This window comes from Microcaecilia unicolor, chromosome 3, assembly GCF_901765095.1.
Source record: "Microcaecilia unicolor chromosome 3, aMicUni1.1, whole genome shotgun sequence".
Taxonomy (NCBI): domain Eukaryota; kingdom Metazoa; phylum Chordata; class Amphibia; order Gymnophiona; family Siphonopidae; genus Microcaecilia; species Microcaecilia unicolor.
In genome coordinates, this window is record NC_044033.1 from 363,481,872 (window position 1) to 363,497,959 (window position 16,088).

The following is a 16,088-nucleotide window of genomic DNA, read 5'->3' on the forward strand; positions in this document are numbered from 1 at the left end:
GATAGGGACCAGAGCCCCCCACTCCATGATGCACTGCACTGACCACTACACTACTCCAGAGACCTGCATGCTGTTCTAACAGACCTGGCTCTAACATCTGAGGCTATCACAGAGGCTGCTAAATCATATTTGTATTCACACGTGTAGGGGGTGGGAGGGGGTTAGTGACCACTGGGGAGGTATTGGAGGGTCACCCCTGATTCCTTACAGTGGGCATCTGGTTATTTAGGGCACACATTTGTAACTTATTCGATATAAAAACAGGTCTAGCTCAAAACGTCTTAGTTTTAGTCCTGGGCTCTTTTGTTTTGTTCCATTATGGCTGAAAAACATCCACATGGTAGGAATGCCCAGATCCGGCCCTTAACATGCCCCTGACACGCCCCCTTGTGATTTGAACGTACTTCTGATGGATTTCATAGAAAAACATCTAAAAATTGGTTTTGAAAATACCAATTTGGACGTTTTTGTAAGAAAAACATCCAAATGCAGTTTTTTGGACCTTTTTCTCTTTTGAAAATGAGCTCCATACTGTCCAATATTTTAAGGAGTTCCTTTCCCTGCTTTAATTATCTTTTGATTGTAGATCACTCTGATTTGCAATTTGTAATAAGGGCAGTTTTATCAAATACCAATAAACATAAAAATAAGTGCAGATTCCTCCCCCACTCTGCCCATATTCCGCCCCTGAGATTGCCTCTGCATATCTCACATAACAGTAAGTGATAGGTTTTCTGAGCACCTCATTTTATGCATGTATAGCACCGGGCAATTTTACAAAGACCTACTCAAACATGTAAAACATTGTTCAATGTGCTCACGTCCAGCGGCGTTCCTAGGTCGGCTGCCACCCGGGGCGGATCACCGCTGTGCCCCCCCCCTCGGGTGCAGCGGCGTCCTTCCCCCCAGGGTGCAGCACGACAGCCCCCCTGGTGCAATGACACCCCCCCCCAGGTGCATTCTTAGCTGCTGGGAGCAGCCGCGCGGCTGTCGGCTCCACTGGCTCCCTCTGCCCCGGAACAGAAAGTAACTTGTTCCGGGGCATAGGGAACAGGGAACCAGCGGAGCCGACAGGAGTGCAGCTGCTCTCTGCGCCCCTCCACAAGCGTGCACCCGGGGCGGACCGCCCCCACCGCCCTGCCCTTGCTATGCCACTGCTCACGTCACTTGTAAAATTACTTACTAAAAAAAGGACTTTGGAATAACAGTAACAGGGAAAGGATGAGAAACTGCAAGCAAACAAGGTAATATCTTGAAATAAGTTGGAGAAAGTATCACTGCTTCAAAGATACAGAGCTAGAGACACATGGTATTGAAAGCTGTACATGTGACCTAGGAGTCACACAGAAATTAAATGTCATCTACAGACCTTGCTGGCTCGTTCATTCTGTTCTTTCAGATGATCATTTTCACTCTGAAGCTGCTTTGTGTCTAACATGGGGAGGCGAATGCCATCTTCAAGACACCGTTCAACTTTCTGCTGCAAACTGTATAATGGAGAGAGAGAGAAAAATTGTATCAAACACCAACAGAATTGTACTATCAGGGTCTCACATTAAACTGGAGGGAAACTGATCACAAAAATATTTTTCACCCAACTTCTCAGGAGGGTATAGTTGCAACTCTGTTTATTTGAGCAGAACTAACAGGAAGGGGTGCTAAAAAATAGAGGGGGGGGAGTAGGAGTGTTCTGTGCTGAAATCCAAGCAGATTCTATAACAGAACGCGTAACTTAAGTGGCTTAACAAGACAATCAGCGTTGTTAACAGCACTTAATAAGCAATAATGAACACTAATTGACAATAATTAGAATTTATGCCCATAAATCTGTAATGCAGTGCACCTAAATTGTAGGAGTCCTTTTACTAAGGTGCGCTGAAAAATTGGCTGCGCAGATCCATTTTTCAGTGTGCTTGTAAAAAAAAGGCCTTTTTAAAATTTTTTGACAAAAATGAACATGCGGCAAAATAAAAATTGGCGCGTGTCCATTTTGGGTCTCAGATCTTACCACCAACCACTGACTCAGCAGTAAGGTCTCTCGCGTTAACCATGCAATAATCGCCTGCGGGCATCAAGTCAGAGTTACCGCCTGATTTTTGCCGTGCGCCAGAAAATAAAATATATTTTCCTGCAGTGTTGACAGGCATCACAAATGAAATTACCGCAAGGTCCACGTGGTAGCCGGGCGGTAACTCCGAATTGACGTGCATTGGGCATGCATAGGTGCCCATGCAGCTTAGTAATAGGGCCCCTCAATGCGCGCAGGCAAAAGGGCAATGGTTATGGGTGGGGCAATGGATGCTTTGTGGGCGTTCCAAAATTTACCGTGTAGTTACAGAATATGGCTCAGTGCGCCTAAATCTACACACCAGGATTTACGCCATGTTTTCTTTGGTGTAAATGGATGCGCGTAGTTTTAGGCGCTGGGATATCAACCAAGCGTATTCTATATACCACGCCTAAATCTAGGTGCTGCTTATAGAATACGCTTAGGCAGAAATGTTTTCCGCATGGATTTTTTTAGGCATCATATAGAGAATCTCCCCCTAATTGGTTAACGCAGCTACATTGCTGCTTGCTAACCAATTAGTGTGTGATTAGCGCGTAAGCCCTTACCGCCTACAAAATAGACAGAAATGGATTCACATGCTAATGGGAAAATTAGCACATGGCCATTAACTCAAAAAAATAGAAAGAGTGGCCATTTTACCCATGTGGTAAAAATGACCTTAGCGTGCAGGGATGACTAGCATAAGGATATGCTAAACCCACTTTTCCTGCAGTTTAGTAAAAGAGCCCCTAAATTTCCAGTACAATGTAGCTGCACTATCTTTATTATTCTGTTGTTGTATGCAAATATATTGAAGTTTGAGTTTTATTGAAGTATTCATCAATTTCAGCTCAAAATTAGGTATCAGTTATGCAAAAACATAAAAAGGGGCACTGAATATAGCTATGTGTAGGCCAATGTAACTGTAACTTTTGTTTGGATGTCAATATATATGTCCAATAGTTAACCAGGACCCTTATTTTAAAACCAACAATTTATCCAATTAACTCCCACAGTTTCTGAACAGATCATTTTGACTATCAACCCCCATAATAATAACAATCATAATAATAATAATAATAATTTTCAAGACCTGAGTACAGAAGGCAAGCAATGTGCCATCTTTGTACCTCAGATAAGGTCAGTGAATTAAGTGTGAAGGTTTTCAGCTAATACTCAGCAGGCTTTTTGTCCAAATCACAAAACCACCACCTAATGCAACACCTAATGAGTCATAAGGAAGGCCAAGACTGAGGCGCCTCCACAGAGCTGTGAAGACAAAGTCAGAAAGTACCCGTCTGTTCTATACCCAACTCTCACTGTACTGGGCACCAACAATCACTCTGTTTTGGAAAAATTCCTAAATCCTCCATGACCTGTACATATATGTACATAAGTACATAAGTGTTGCTATACTAGGACAGATCAAAGGTCCATCAAGTCCAGTATCCTGTTTCCATCAGTGGTCAAAACAGGTCACAAGTACCTGGCAAGATTCCAAAGCAGTACAATACATTTTATGCTGCTTATCCCAGAAATAAGCAGTGGATTTTCCCAAGTCCATTTAAGCTATCCAAACCTTTGTTAAACCCCGCTAAGCTAACTGCTTTTACCACATTCTTTGGCAACAAATTCCATAGTTTAATTATACATTGAGTGAAGAAATATTTTCTCCGATTCATTTTAAATTTACTATTTTTTAGCTTCACTGCATGCTCCCTAGTCCTAGTATTTCTGGAAACAGTAAACAAGTGATTCACGTCTACCCGTTCCACTCCGCTCATTATTTTATAGACCTCTATCACATCTCCCCTCAGCTGTTTTTTTCTCCAAGCTGCACAACCCAAGCCGTTTCATCCTTTCCTTATAGGGAAGTTGTCCCATCCCCTTTATCATTTTCATTGTCCTTCTCTGTACCTTTTCTAATTCCACTATATCTTTTTTGAGATGCGGTGACCAGAACTGCACACAGTATTCAAGGTGCAGTCACACTATGGAGTGATATAAAGGCATTATCACATCCTAGTTTTTATTTTACATTCTTTTCCTAATAATACCTAACATTCTATTTGCTTTCTTTGCTGCCACAGCACTCTGAGCAGAGGGTTTCAAAGTATTGTCAACGATGACTCCTAGATCCTTTTCCTGGTTGGTGACTCCTAATGTGGAACCTTGCACTTTGCACTTGCTCACATTAAACATCATCTGCCATTTGGATGCTCAGTCTCACAGTCCATTAAGGTCGTCTTGCAATTTTTCACAATCCGCTTGTGATTTAACAATTTTGAATAACTTTATGTCGTCGGCAAATTTAATTACCTCATTAGTTATTCCCATATCTAGATCATTTATAAATGTTAAAAAGCAGTTGTCCCAACACAGACCCCTGGGGAACCCCAATATCTTCACTCTCCATCATGATTTGGATGACATATTCAGCATAAGCAGTCCTTTCTGTCATTACATAATGTATTTCCGGTAGCCATTTTGGTTCTACAAAAGCTTGAAGCCTTAAGTTGTGATACCTTTTAATGTTGTAGAAGAATGGGTTAAATTACATTGCTTAAAGTTTAATATGGATAAAATGAAATGCATGTTACTGCATCCTCCACAACAATCGGTATTATATCAGAATCTATAAATGATTCTTCTTTTAACTTGAAAATTTCTATAAAGGTATTGGGTGTTATTTTAGATTTTACTTTATCGTTTGAGAATTAGATTATGACACTGCCAAGAAAAGTTTTTCTAAGTATACGGCGCCTGAGAAGGATAACAAGTCATTTGGATTTTGAACAATTTAAAGCAGCAGTGCAGGCTCTAATCCTGAATGAGCTGGATTATCATATGTTGTAAGCGGGATGCTTTGACTTGTTATTGAGGAAATTACATACATTGCAGAATACAGTCTTGAGATTGGTATATTCCGCTAGGACATTTGATAAGGTAACATCTTTGAATATCAAGGCACATTTGTTGCCCATACAGGCATGGATAACTTTTAACTTTAGTGTTTAAGATTCTCCATTGGGAAATATCACAATATATGATAAATACGACATTTTCTTTTATCACCTGTTATTAAGGACCTGGTAACTAGGGAGGACTCTTTTTTAGTAGATTTGTGCGATGAAGCTGGCGATACTCGGGGACTTATCTCTTGTTTGTATGCTTATCAGCGTGGACAGAAGTGGCCTCCAGTGGAGCATCGTTTGCATTGGCATCGGGAGCTCGGGTTGACATTGAATGATGATGTTTGGACAACTATGGAACATGCATTATCAAAAATTTCTGTTTCTGTACCTTTCCTAGAAAATGCTGTAAAAGTCATGTATAGGTGGTATTTGACCTCTGCTCGTTTGCATCGTATGTTTCCTGCACTATCGCCTTTATGTTGGAGGGGTTGTGGTCAGCGGGGTACTATGGGGCATATATGGTGGACCTGTGTAAAGGTGCGAGCTTTCTGGAAAGTGATTCACTCAAGGCTTCAGTGTTGGCTTTCTAGACCTCTTAGGTGGTCTCCTGAATATTTTTTATTTCCAGGTAGGCCTCCGGGTCTGACCACATCTCAGTCACTGCTTTTTTGTCATGCTATGTCAGTAGCTAGAGTTATACTGGCCACCTATTGGAAGACCCCTCAGGTCCCTTCTTTGATCAAGTGGTTGAATAAGCTGTGGTATATTTGTGAAATGGAAAGATTGAAGGCTATTCACTGTAAAACTTTCTCTAAATGGGAGGTGATTTGGGAGCCTTTTGTTTCACATTGTTCCTTTTAAACATATTCTTTCAAGGTACTTTTTTTTTTTTTTAAATCCTTTAACTTTGTTCTTTTTCCTTTTTCGTATGTTCATTAGTTTTGTGGTTTCCTTTTCAAAAAAAGTTTTGTAATAAAGAATAGAAGTTATAATTTAGTTGTATTTGATGTTTTGTATTATCTCTATTTATTTAATAAAGACTTCTTTAAATTTTAAAACTCATGATTTGGTCATCTCTTCAAGGTGCATTATGATTTAAAAAAATCGAATTATTATATTGCCCAGGAGGTAAAGGAGTGCAATATAAGCAAATTTTTGTGTCTACTTTTTCTTATCAAGTCACAAAGATGTGGTGAAATGAGCTTCCTAAGAATATTAGAGCAACTGCCGATTATTTGTTCTTTAGGAAACATGTAAAAACTTGATAGTTTCAGAGGCTTTGTATCGGAAATACAGTTTGAATATTATTAATTCATTCTCTGTGTTGTTCCTTTCCCTAGGTATGTCTTAGTTTTAACAGATTGTTAACCACATTCAACTGATATGGGTACATGCGGGATATAACCAATGCATTAGTAGTAAACAAACAAAAGATACATGGGGTCCAAAGCACATAAAATCTCGATGTTAAAAAGGCACATCTGTCGTTTCCAAATTTCAAGTACAATCTTAGACATTTAAACCTTTGTTTTGTAAACTTTGAAGGTATAAATCCTGAAGAATGCAGCCTACGTAAAAATATCTTTCGCCAGATTCAATCACACATGGGGAATTTTTCCATGGAAACCTGCCCTGCTGTTCTTTCTAATTATGTAAGCGCAGAGAGATTGGGAGTCAGCTGTGCATGACATAAATCTCTCTGTGATGTGAAAGTCGAGGGGGAATGTTGATGCTTATGTAGGACTATGTTTCTCACTCATTCTCTTACCCCACTGATCTGCCCCAGGTCTTTCTTTTAACAAATATATTTATGGCCATTTTCCTTTGTTATATGAAAAGAATAATTACTACCTTTAAAGGCACATTTTAGACAGAACATACAGAAAGAAACTGAGACATCCAGGTCAGGACATGTCAAATTCCACTAGCATTTTAGAACAGGATCTGCTGATGTACAGCCTGTTCTAAAATATATCCAGGAATGGATGTGCATACGCTGGTTATATGCAACCAGCGCATCCCGTTTACAAGCTTCAACTTCTAAACTATCAGAGGGATCCAAAGGACGTTGGAGATTCTGGATAATAAGAATAGAAGATTTAATTTATGCTTTCTTAACTTTCCTATGTCATCAGAAGTGCCACCTGAAACCATGGTAACAGGGGTGTAGCCAGACCTTGAGGTGGGAGGGGGCCAGAGCCCAAAGTGAAGGGGCACATTTTGGTCTGCCTCCCCACCACCCCCCCCCCCCACCATCATCACCTTGACGCCCCTACCCACCGCCGCCCTGCCGCTGTACATACCTTGGCTGGCAAGAGTCCCCAACCCCCACCAGCTGAAGTGTGTTTTCCAGCGCTGGTCTCCAGCACTGCTGCATTTCCTGCCCTGCTCTCTCTTCCCTGACGTCATGTCCGGCATGCTCATTTTAATGAAATTGAGCATGAGCGCATGCCAGATGTGAGGGGAAGAGAGAGCAGGGCAGGAAACGCAGTGGTGCCGGAGACTAGTTCTGGAAAAAACACTTCAGCTGGCGTGGGTTAGGGACCCCCGCCAGCCAAGCTGGGGGCACAGATCCAGTTTGGGGGGCCCAAGCCTCCGTTGCCCCCCATAGCTATGCCACTGCATGGTAAGGAAATATCTGATAGAGGTATTGAGGATACCTACAGAAAATATGCCCCCAGCGATGAGAGTATATTACTTGAGGAATAGTGGGACGGTATTGAGGAATGAAGGAGAAGGAAGTCAGAAGATATCAGGAGATAGCCTGAACATTGCTGACTTTCTGAAAGCTGATAATTTAGGAGAAGGAGAAGCACTAAGCTAAACTTTGATGGTAACCTTTGCGCTTGAGTTTAAAAGGAACTGAGTTTTGAAACTGTATTTCCGCTACAGAGATGTTACCTTCTTGGGCAAAAAGATATTAATGCTCCTGATCTATGTACAGCAACACATAAACGATGCAAAGAGTTCCTGCAATTGAGAAAAAGAGCAAATGCTTTGGACATTAACCTTCAAAATCAATTTCCTTTCAAATGTGTTTTTTTTTTTCATTTAAAAATAATAATTGTGTCTTTTTTAATCCAGAACAATTAAAACAAATTCTGGACTCTAGTGCTAATCCTGAGAGGATGGTTATTCAAGTGACGTCTGGTTAAGGCTGAATTGAAATGTACTGAATTTATGACTCTATTATTTCCTCCTTAATTTCGTTTTCCTTGAGGTCTTTTCTTTTATTACGGTCTTGGACACTCCATATTTCCGATTAGAGAGGCCCACGTTTTGCTTGAACTGTTTTAGTTGTATACATTTTCTTTATTCTTTGTTTCCTTATTGGGCCTATTTTTCATTATAAGATATACTTGTAAATGTATATTCTACTTGTTAAAATTGAAAATGAATAAATAATAAACTATCAATGGCCTCAGCATGCCGGCAGATACGTATGCATGTTGGTATTTTAGAACATAGATACCAATGATGGTATCTATGAACTGAATTGTGCATGTTTTCTAAGATTATTATCTACTTGGTTGGAGACAATGGGTATTTTAGAACATGTATGTGTGCATCTGCCATTTTAGAAACATGCATTCCTATGTTTTCCCAAGCTGTCACAGTACTCACTATCCTTTGCCAGTGTCATTCTAGGGGAGGCATCAACAACAGTGAGGGATTAAGGGGTGACCTCTCCTTAACTCTCCAGAAGTGTGCTGCACAGAACAGGCGCCTTTCTATAACCTAGATACCTCTGGGAGCAGGCGTACATCCTGATGTAGATCTCGGCGGACATAAATGGCATTTCTCTTCTGCCTAGCCCCACCCAGAACGTGCACACACCACACCCCCTTGCCATATGCATCTACTGACGACTTTCTAAAATCAAGATTTAGATATGTATGCAATATGTATGTCTAAATTCTGTTTTGTTTTTTTGCATGTTCAAATTATAAATAGGGCTTCTAAAATAACTGTCTGAATTTATCCACATGATCTATGTTGTTTTTCTTCTTTTATCTTTGTAATTTTGCCACAAGAAAAACAGCAGACTCAATTTAGAGTGTACTTTCCACAAACTGAAAAAAAAAGGATGCATCCTCTGTACTTTAACTTTTCAGCAGAAAAGAATCCTAACTACTTTAGAAAAACTTTAGAATCTGATAGGACGCTGATCTTTTCAGCAATAAAGACAATATTATAAATTTAATGCCAGAAACAAAAAGATGCACATTAGTCAAAGGCTGCCACCAATACTTTTCCAGACTGAAATATTAGTGAACGGGGGTGGGGGGGCTGTGAGGGATGTAGGACCATGCGTAGAGACTCATTGTAGGGTCTCATTTGCATAAGTCAGTAAGGGCTGAAAACAGAACCACATGCAAAAGCACAGGAGTTCATGCAGAAGGCTGGCCCCATTAGTGAAACATTTAATGGGGTCTGTTGTTTTCTGAGGTCTACAAGAAAATTCCAATGTAACAACAAACTGAGCTTTTAGGATCCAAGATGGAGCTGGATCGATGACATCTACCTGCACTCCCTTTCCTATTCAAAAGGTTTCTTGCTATAGGGACGTGTAAAAAGTGGCCAGTATCCCTCAGAGCACTTGACTTTTGCTCTTATTGGCCCCATAGAACACGAGCAACCTTCAGACATGCTCGATTTGGAGCTGTTGGGAACTGTGGCAGAAATGGATGGACCAGTGGGATCCCTTAGCTTTGATGTGACATTCAGCCCACAACAGTATGTTCCACCAATGCAGCTGGCTGAAACATTGATGAGTGACTCTGATGCTGAGTGGATGACTACAGAAGGTGTTGTTGCTCCACCAGTCCAAGGTGTTGAGATCAGAGCAGATTGAGTGGTTTCAGCAGATCCACAGTTAGAGGCAAAGAGTGCTGTGAAGTCAGGAGAACAACTGCCAAGTGGTGGGCAAGGAGCCCTTTTGTGTTTTGCAGTCACAGAGGGAGAGGTCTTTATGGGGACTGAGGCAACAGAAGCATTCATTGGAGCTACAGGTCAGCTAACTTTTCAATCTTCTGTTCCACGCCATCTGAAGCAATTCACTTTGGAATCAATCTGGCAGGTAGTACTTGAGTTGAGTCAGGTTTTAATTCCCTAAGTTAATGTACTGGCTAATAAGGTACAACAATGTCAGGTAAATGTCAACTCTACTGAGACAGAAATTTCAAATTTCAAGCGGTTGGAGATTCTGAATCAAAAAGATCTTCTATGTAGTCTTTGGAAGGATGGGTGAACAAAGCTCCCAGGTAATTAAAAACCCTCAGGCAAGTAAAACATTAAAAACTTTTATAAAAATGGAGAAATAAAGAGTAATATCTGTATACCAATGTCCATAGTATGGGAAATGATGGTTCTGGATCTAGAGGCTGTGATGGAAGAAGCTGACTTAGATTTAGTACTAGTCACGTAGACAGGTTTCACTGAGAACCATAACTGTGATACAGTTATACTGGGCTATAATCAATTCAGGAAAGTCAGGGTAGGAAAACGGGTGGAGTAGTGGCATTTTCCCCTGGATTCTATATATGGCGCCCAAATTTATCAGCATTTTCTAAAGCTTCTATCTTAAGTTGCACAAGAAGCAGATCTTTCACAAAGGAAGATTCTTAACCCTGAATTTTTCTTAATGGTTACTACCTGAGTCTTCGTTTCTTCTTGTTGTTGTATTTAACCATCTAATTTCTCTGTTACTGCTCCCATCTTACTAGTAAAGGATTTCTCCAAACTCATGATACCATCCCAGAGCACCTCCAGAGTAAAAGTATTCAGTTTTACCAAAGTTACAGTTGCCACAGAAGAAGAAAATTGATCACCCAACCCAAGGACTGCAGAAGATGGACAACTGTCTGTTGCCACCACACTGTCCAAATAGGACGACGCACGAATAAGTCAGTCGTCAGGATATGGGTGCACTCTGATTACCTGGTGCCAAAGGAAGGCCGCCGCCACCACCATAACCTTGGTAAACGTTCTTGGTGACATGGCGAGACTGAAGGGCAAAGCCCTGAACTGGAAGTGATGGCCCAGCACTGCAAAACGTAGAAACCTCTGATGCGGTGGCTATATGGGTTTATGCAAGTATGCCTCTATGAGATCGAGGGTTGATACCATCATGTGAAAGCTGCCAGGTTTGTGCTGTTCAATTGTTCAACATTGTATTTTCAACATGTAATTGCTTCCATCAAATGTGCTATCACAGACACATGCATTCCTTCAGGTATTTTAGAAAAGGCTCTACATCACAGGTTACAGGTTACAATATATATATTGCTAACACCAATTCAATTGGAATGCACTACCAACTCACTTAAAAACGATCAACGAATTAATTAGCTTCCGCAAAGCTTTGAAAACCTATCTCTTTAACAAAGCCTACCACGAGAACCCATAACTACTTGAACACAACCTTTACACTCCTTCATTCAGAATATCTCACGGTATAGCTGCATAACCAGATCCTCTTGTTTCTTTTATCTGTTTACAACACCAATTGTATTTCTTCCCTGCTATGGCGCTGCCATAACAGATCTTTGTAAGCCACATTGAGCCTGCAAATAGATGGGAAAATGTGGGATACAAGTGCAATAAATAAATAAATAAATTCAAAGCGGTTTACAATAAAATTAAGATCACAACATCAACAACAGATCTTTTTCTAAAATACCACTGGAATTGAGCACATCCTGATCTGGACACCTCAACTCCAACCTGTACATTTTATGTAAAACAAATGGGGCTCCGCCTATGTGTAAGCATTCCCAGGGACACAGTATGAGTGGAGCAGAGGCAGAATTGAACAGACTGTAGACGTCTGTCCGACATTGGCCTTAGTTCCCCAGTATTGGGAAACTAAGGCCAATGACAGACAGACTTCTATGGTCTGCATCCCGCAAATGGCAAAAGGCAGATGAAAATTCAGCAATTCCAGTACTGGGGAACTAAGGCCAATGCCGGACAGATTTCTAAGGCCGGCATCCTGCGAATGGCAAAAGAAAGATCTGGCAACTCCAATATCAGTGAACTAAGGCCTAAGCCAGACAGACTTCTACGGTCTGTGTCCCGCAAATGGCAAAAGATGGATGAAGATTCGGCAACTCCAGTACTTTATATCACTTTATTATCATATGCTGCAAATGAGAGTGCTGTACAACTCAAGGAGGAGGGGAAGACATCTTACATAGCAAGTAAAATACTGTTAGAAATACCGTATTTTTCGGACTATAAGACGCACCGGACCATAAGACGCACCTAGGTTTTAGAGGAGGGAAATAGGAAAAAAAATTATTCCTTTTTCCTTCCTCTAAAACCTAGGTGCTCCGGTGCGTCTTGTCCGAGTTTTGGATCGCCGTCCCGTACTTACGCGATGCCATGTTCCGTGGTGGTCTAGTGACGTCGGGGCAGGAAAGAGCCCCCTCTTTCCTGCCCATCGCGCTGCTCTCCGTGCTCCTCACTGCTTTCTGACGGTCTCGGCGAGATTCAAAATGGCCGCCGAGATTCTCGGCGGCCATTTTGAATCTCGCCGAGACCGTCAGGAAGCAGTGAGGAGCACGGAGAGCAGCGCGATAGGCAGGAAAGAGGGGGCTCTTTCCTGCCCCGACGTCACTAGACCACCACGGAACATGGCATCACGTAAGTATGGGACGGCGATAAAAAAATCGCTACCTTCGGACTATAAGACGCACCCCCCATTTTCCTCCCAAATTTTGGGGGAAAAAAGTGCGTCTTATAGTCCGAAAAATACGGTACTTTGCTTATAAAATACTGTTAGAAATACTTTGGTTATAACACATATTTAACATCATATTTAACTGCCTATATGTGAATGGCATGATGGCAAACTACCAACCGGTGTTTCTGCATGAATGACTATAACTGCACAAAGTGGTGGGTGCTGCCTTGTTGGGCAGACTGGATGGGCCACGCAGGTCTTTATCTGTGTTACTGTGCATGTGTATATTTTATAAAAGTGCAAGCGCACATGCATAGACACATATTTTTAGACCTGCCCCAGCATAGGCATAATTACGTACATGGGCATTTGTGTGCTATCAAAGCTGGATCTGACATCCTATTTTATAATGGTACTCAGGCACATGTGCTGCCTTTATAAATTACACATGAAATAGGCACCTTTTTGGATTTCTCAAATAGGCCCTCTGAACACAGAATGAAGCCCTAGCAGACAAAATGGGAGGGAAGGGATTGGATGAAACTGGAAAGATATTTATATATTTAGATTTTGCTCACACCTTTTTCAGTAGTAGCTCAAGGTGAGTTACATTCAGGTACACTGGATATTTCTCTGTCCCAGGAGGGCTCAAAATCTAAGTTTGTACCTGAGGCAATGGAGGGGTAAGTGATTTGCCCAAGACCACAAGGAACAGCAGCGGGATTTGAACCGGCCACCTCTGGATTGCAAAACCAATGCTCTAACCACTTGGCCACTCCTCTACATAGAAAGCATACTGTAAGCAGGTTTTTTTTTCCCTTCACAAGCAGTCTTGTGGGGCAGCATACCACTGCGAGTACAGGACCTGACCCCTCCTGTACTATTTCAGCAGAGTCCTTTACCTTTGCACAGTTGTCACCAGTTCTTTCTCTCTTCTTTTCTGACTCTCCACCTGTGATTCTCTCTCTTGACTTTGCACCATGGTCTCTTCCAGCTTCTTTTCTAGGCCAGTTATTGTTTCTTGCAGCTGGTGGTTCTTCTCTTCTAGAACCTGCAGCTTAAGACCAGAAAAACATTCAATCATTTAATTTATTTTTTTAAAAAAGAGAGAGAAATACATATCAGCAGTTTACATAAAGGGGGGCAATTCTGAGGCAGCTTGAAGGCTCATACCCACAGACTGAAAGCCAATACTCGTAGGCAATCTCCCTGCAGGATTTTCCTTTTGAAAATTTGGGGTTGGCAGCAAATTACTGATACAAAAAGATCTGAAAACTTTGTACTACCTTTGTCGCAGATGCAGAATTACATGGCAGAAATCAAAAATGAAACCTACATATATTCTTTCCTTTCCATGGCTTAACTCCGCCCCTGTTGCTTTTAGTTTTGGCCCCACAGTGGTCTGGGGGGGGGGGGGGGGGGCAGCAATTTTAAAACGGGCCAACCTAACCATGCTGAGCTTCATATTCAAAAAAATCTGAGCTCCTAAATTTATGCTGTTAAGTTAGGCTCCTAAATTTGTGTCCTATTTTTAGCCAAATTTAGCAGCATAAGTTTTAAGCTGAAAATTCATCTTAATTTAGGAGCATCAAAGTTAATATAGGTCTGTCATTCATTTGCCCGGATTTCTGACCCTAATATATGAATCTAAAGCTGAAAATAAGGACTAAGTTCCAAAACTTTTTTTCCTGCCCTAGATCCATCCCTGTTGACACCTACATTTTCTCCTCCTAAATTTAGGAGTTTAGTGAAATTTTGAGTATATTATGCATTGAGCTGTAGTAAAATTTCAAGGAGGTCAATTTAAGACCATATCTCTCAAAGATAAAAAGCATAAATCATTTGAATATAGGGCCTACTAATTATTGTTAGTGCAACTATATGCCTTTGAAAACTGACCTTTAAGAACATATACCTTTTAAAATATATATATATACTTATTTAGTATCACAATAAAGAATGAACTGTGGTTCTTCATTAAGGTGCCATAGATAAACATAACCTGAATTAACTCCTAACATCAAACAATACCTTCCCTCCTCCTCCCCCCACCAGTTCTAAACAATTGGACATCCAGGGTACTTGTCAGCATTGATAAATCCCTGTGCCCAGTCTCCACATGTTCCAGGATCAATACTGATGTCTTTCCAGTTCTCATTTTGTTCCATACTTTATTAAACCCCACCATCCTATGGCATCACATAGTAGTTAATCGAGACATAAACCAACCGATATTCAGTGGGGGGGGGGGGGGGGGGGGGGGAGGGGGGGTTTAACACTTTGACCGTTGCGGCTAAATTATTCAGATATTCAATGCTGGGCTAAAGCTAGGCACCAGCATTCAATATCCAATCGCACTGGTACTGGCCACCGGAGCTTACGTGGATCCCGGATGACAGCGTAGCCCACATAAGACAGTTATGGCCCTGGTCCTTTAACCCCTTAATATGGTCCTTAGCCCAATATGGACTCACTACAGTCCTTTAGCCCCTCCAATCCCCCTCCCCTCCGACACAGTATCCCTCTCACCCCCCCTGAAACAGACCCCTCCCCCTCCTTTTGATTCCCCTTCCCCCCCAGCCCCTCCCCTCAAACCTACCTCAGATCCCTGGTGGTCCAGTGGGGGTAATGGGGGCAGGAGTGGACCCCATTCGCTCCTGCCCCTAACAGCTTCATCATTAAAATGGCTACCATAACCTCTGATAGCAGCCTCATGGTATTGCCAGCCCCTAACCCGCCCACTTTGAACATGGCCGAACAGAGTCAATATTCAGCAGCAGTTCCCTGAATATTGACAGTTGGGCAGCCCCAAGCGATTTAAGTGGGCTGGATGCTTTGCATCCAACTCGCCAGTGCTTATGCCGTTTCCTATTTTCTTCATTTGGATCCTTTTACCTTTTTTCAAATGGCTATTTTTGGTGATTATAGCCTCTTTCACCTCACCTTGTAACCATATCAGCTGTCATTTGGCCTTCCTTCCATGCCCGATTTAAACTTTACTGCTCCTTCTAGCTTTTTTTTTCTAACCATGTTCCCCATTTTATCACAGTTGCCCTTTGAGAGTTAAATGTCAGTGAAGTATTTTTACTTCTCTCCAGTTATTAACTCAAATCTGATCATGTAATAAGCACATTTACAAAGCGGACCCCGGGTACAAAATAAGTACCTGTATTTAATATGTAAAACCGCTTTGATTGTAACCACAGAAAGGCAGTGTGTAACTCCCATCCCCTTTCCCTTACTGCTTGCACCCAAGTCCTATACTCCACTAAGGACTAGATCTAAAATAGCTCCACCACTCGTTCACTTCTGCACTGGCTGCTCCCTGAAGCAGTCACTTATTTCATCTAGGAGCTTTATCTATCTAGCATTTCCTGATGTGCCATTTATCCAATCCATAATGGAGTACTTGAAATCTCCCATTATTAAAATTGTT

The 16,088-nt window shown here is 41.5% G+C and overlaps 1 protein-coding gene across 2 annotated transcripts in view; it reads right to left on the reverse strand.

The window, feature by feature from the left end:
- The window catches only part of CEP85L (centrosomal protein 85 like), a 350,628-nt gene that overhangs the window by 22,785 nt on the left and 311,755 nt on the right, over positions 1-16,088 (reverse strand). For both annotated transcript variants that reach the window (XM_030198550.1, XM_030198549.1), the window contains exons 8-9: positions 13,555-13,709; positions 1,370-1,487 (exon numbers count right to left, since the gene is read on the reverse strand). In XM_030198550.1, coding sequence (XP_030054410.1) covers positions 1,370-1,487; positions 13,555-13,709 — 273 coding nt within the window. The remainder of the gene's footprint in view (positions 1-1,369; positions 1,488-13,554; positions 13,710-16,088) is intronic.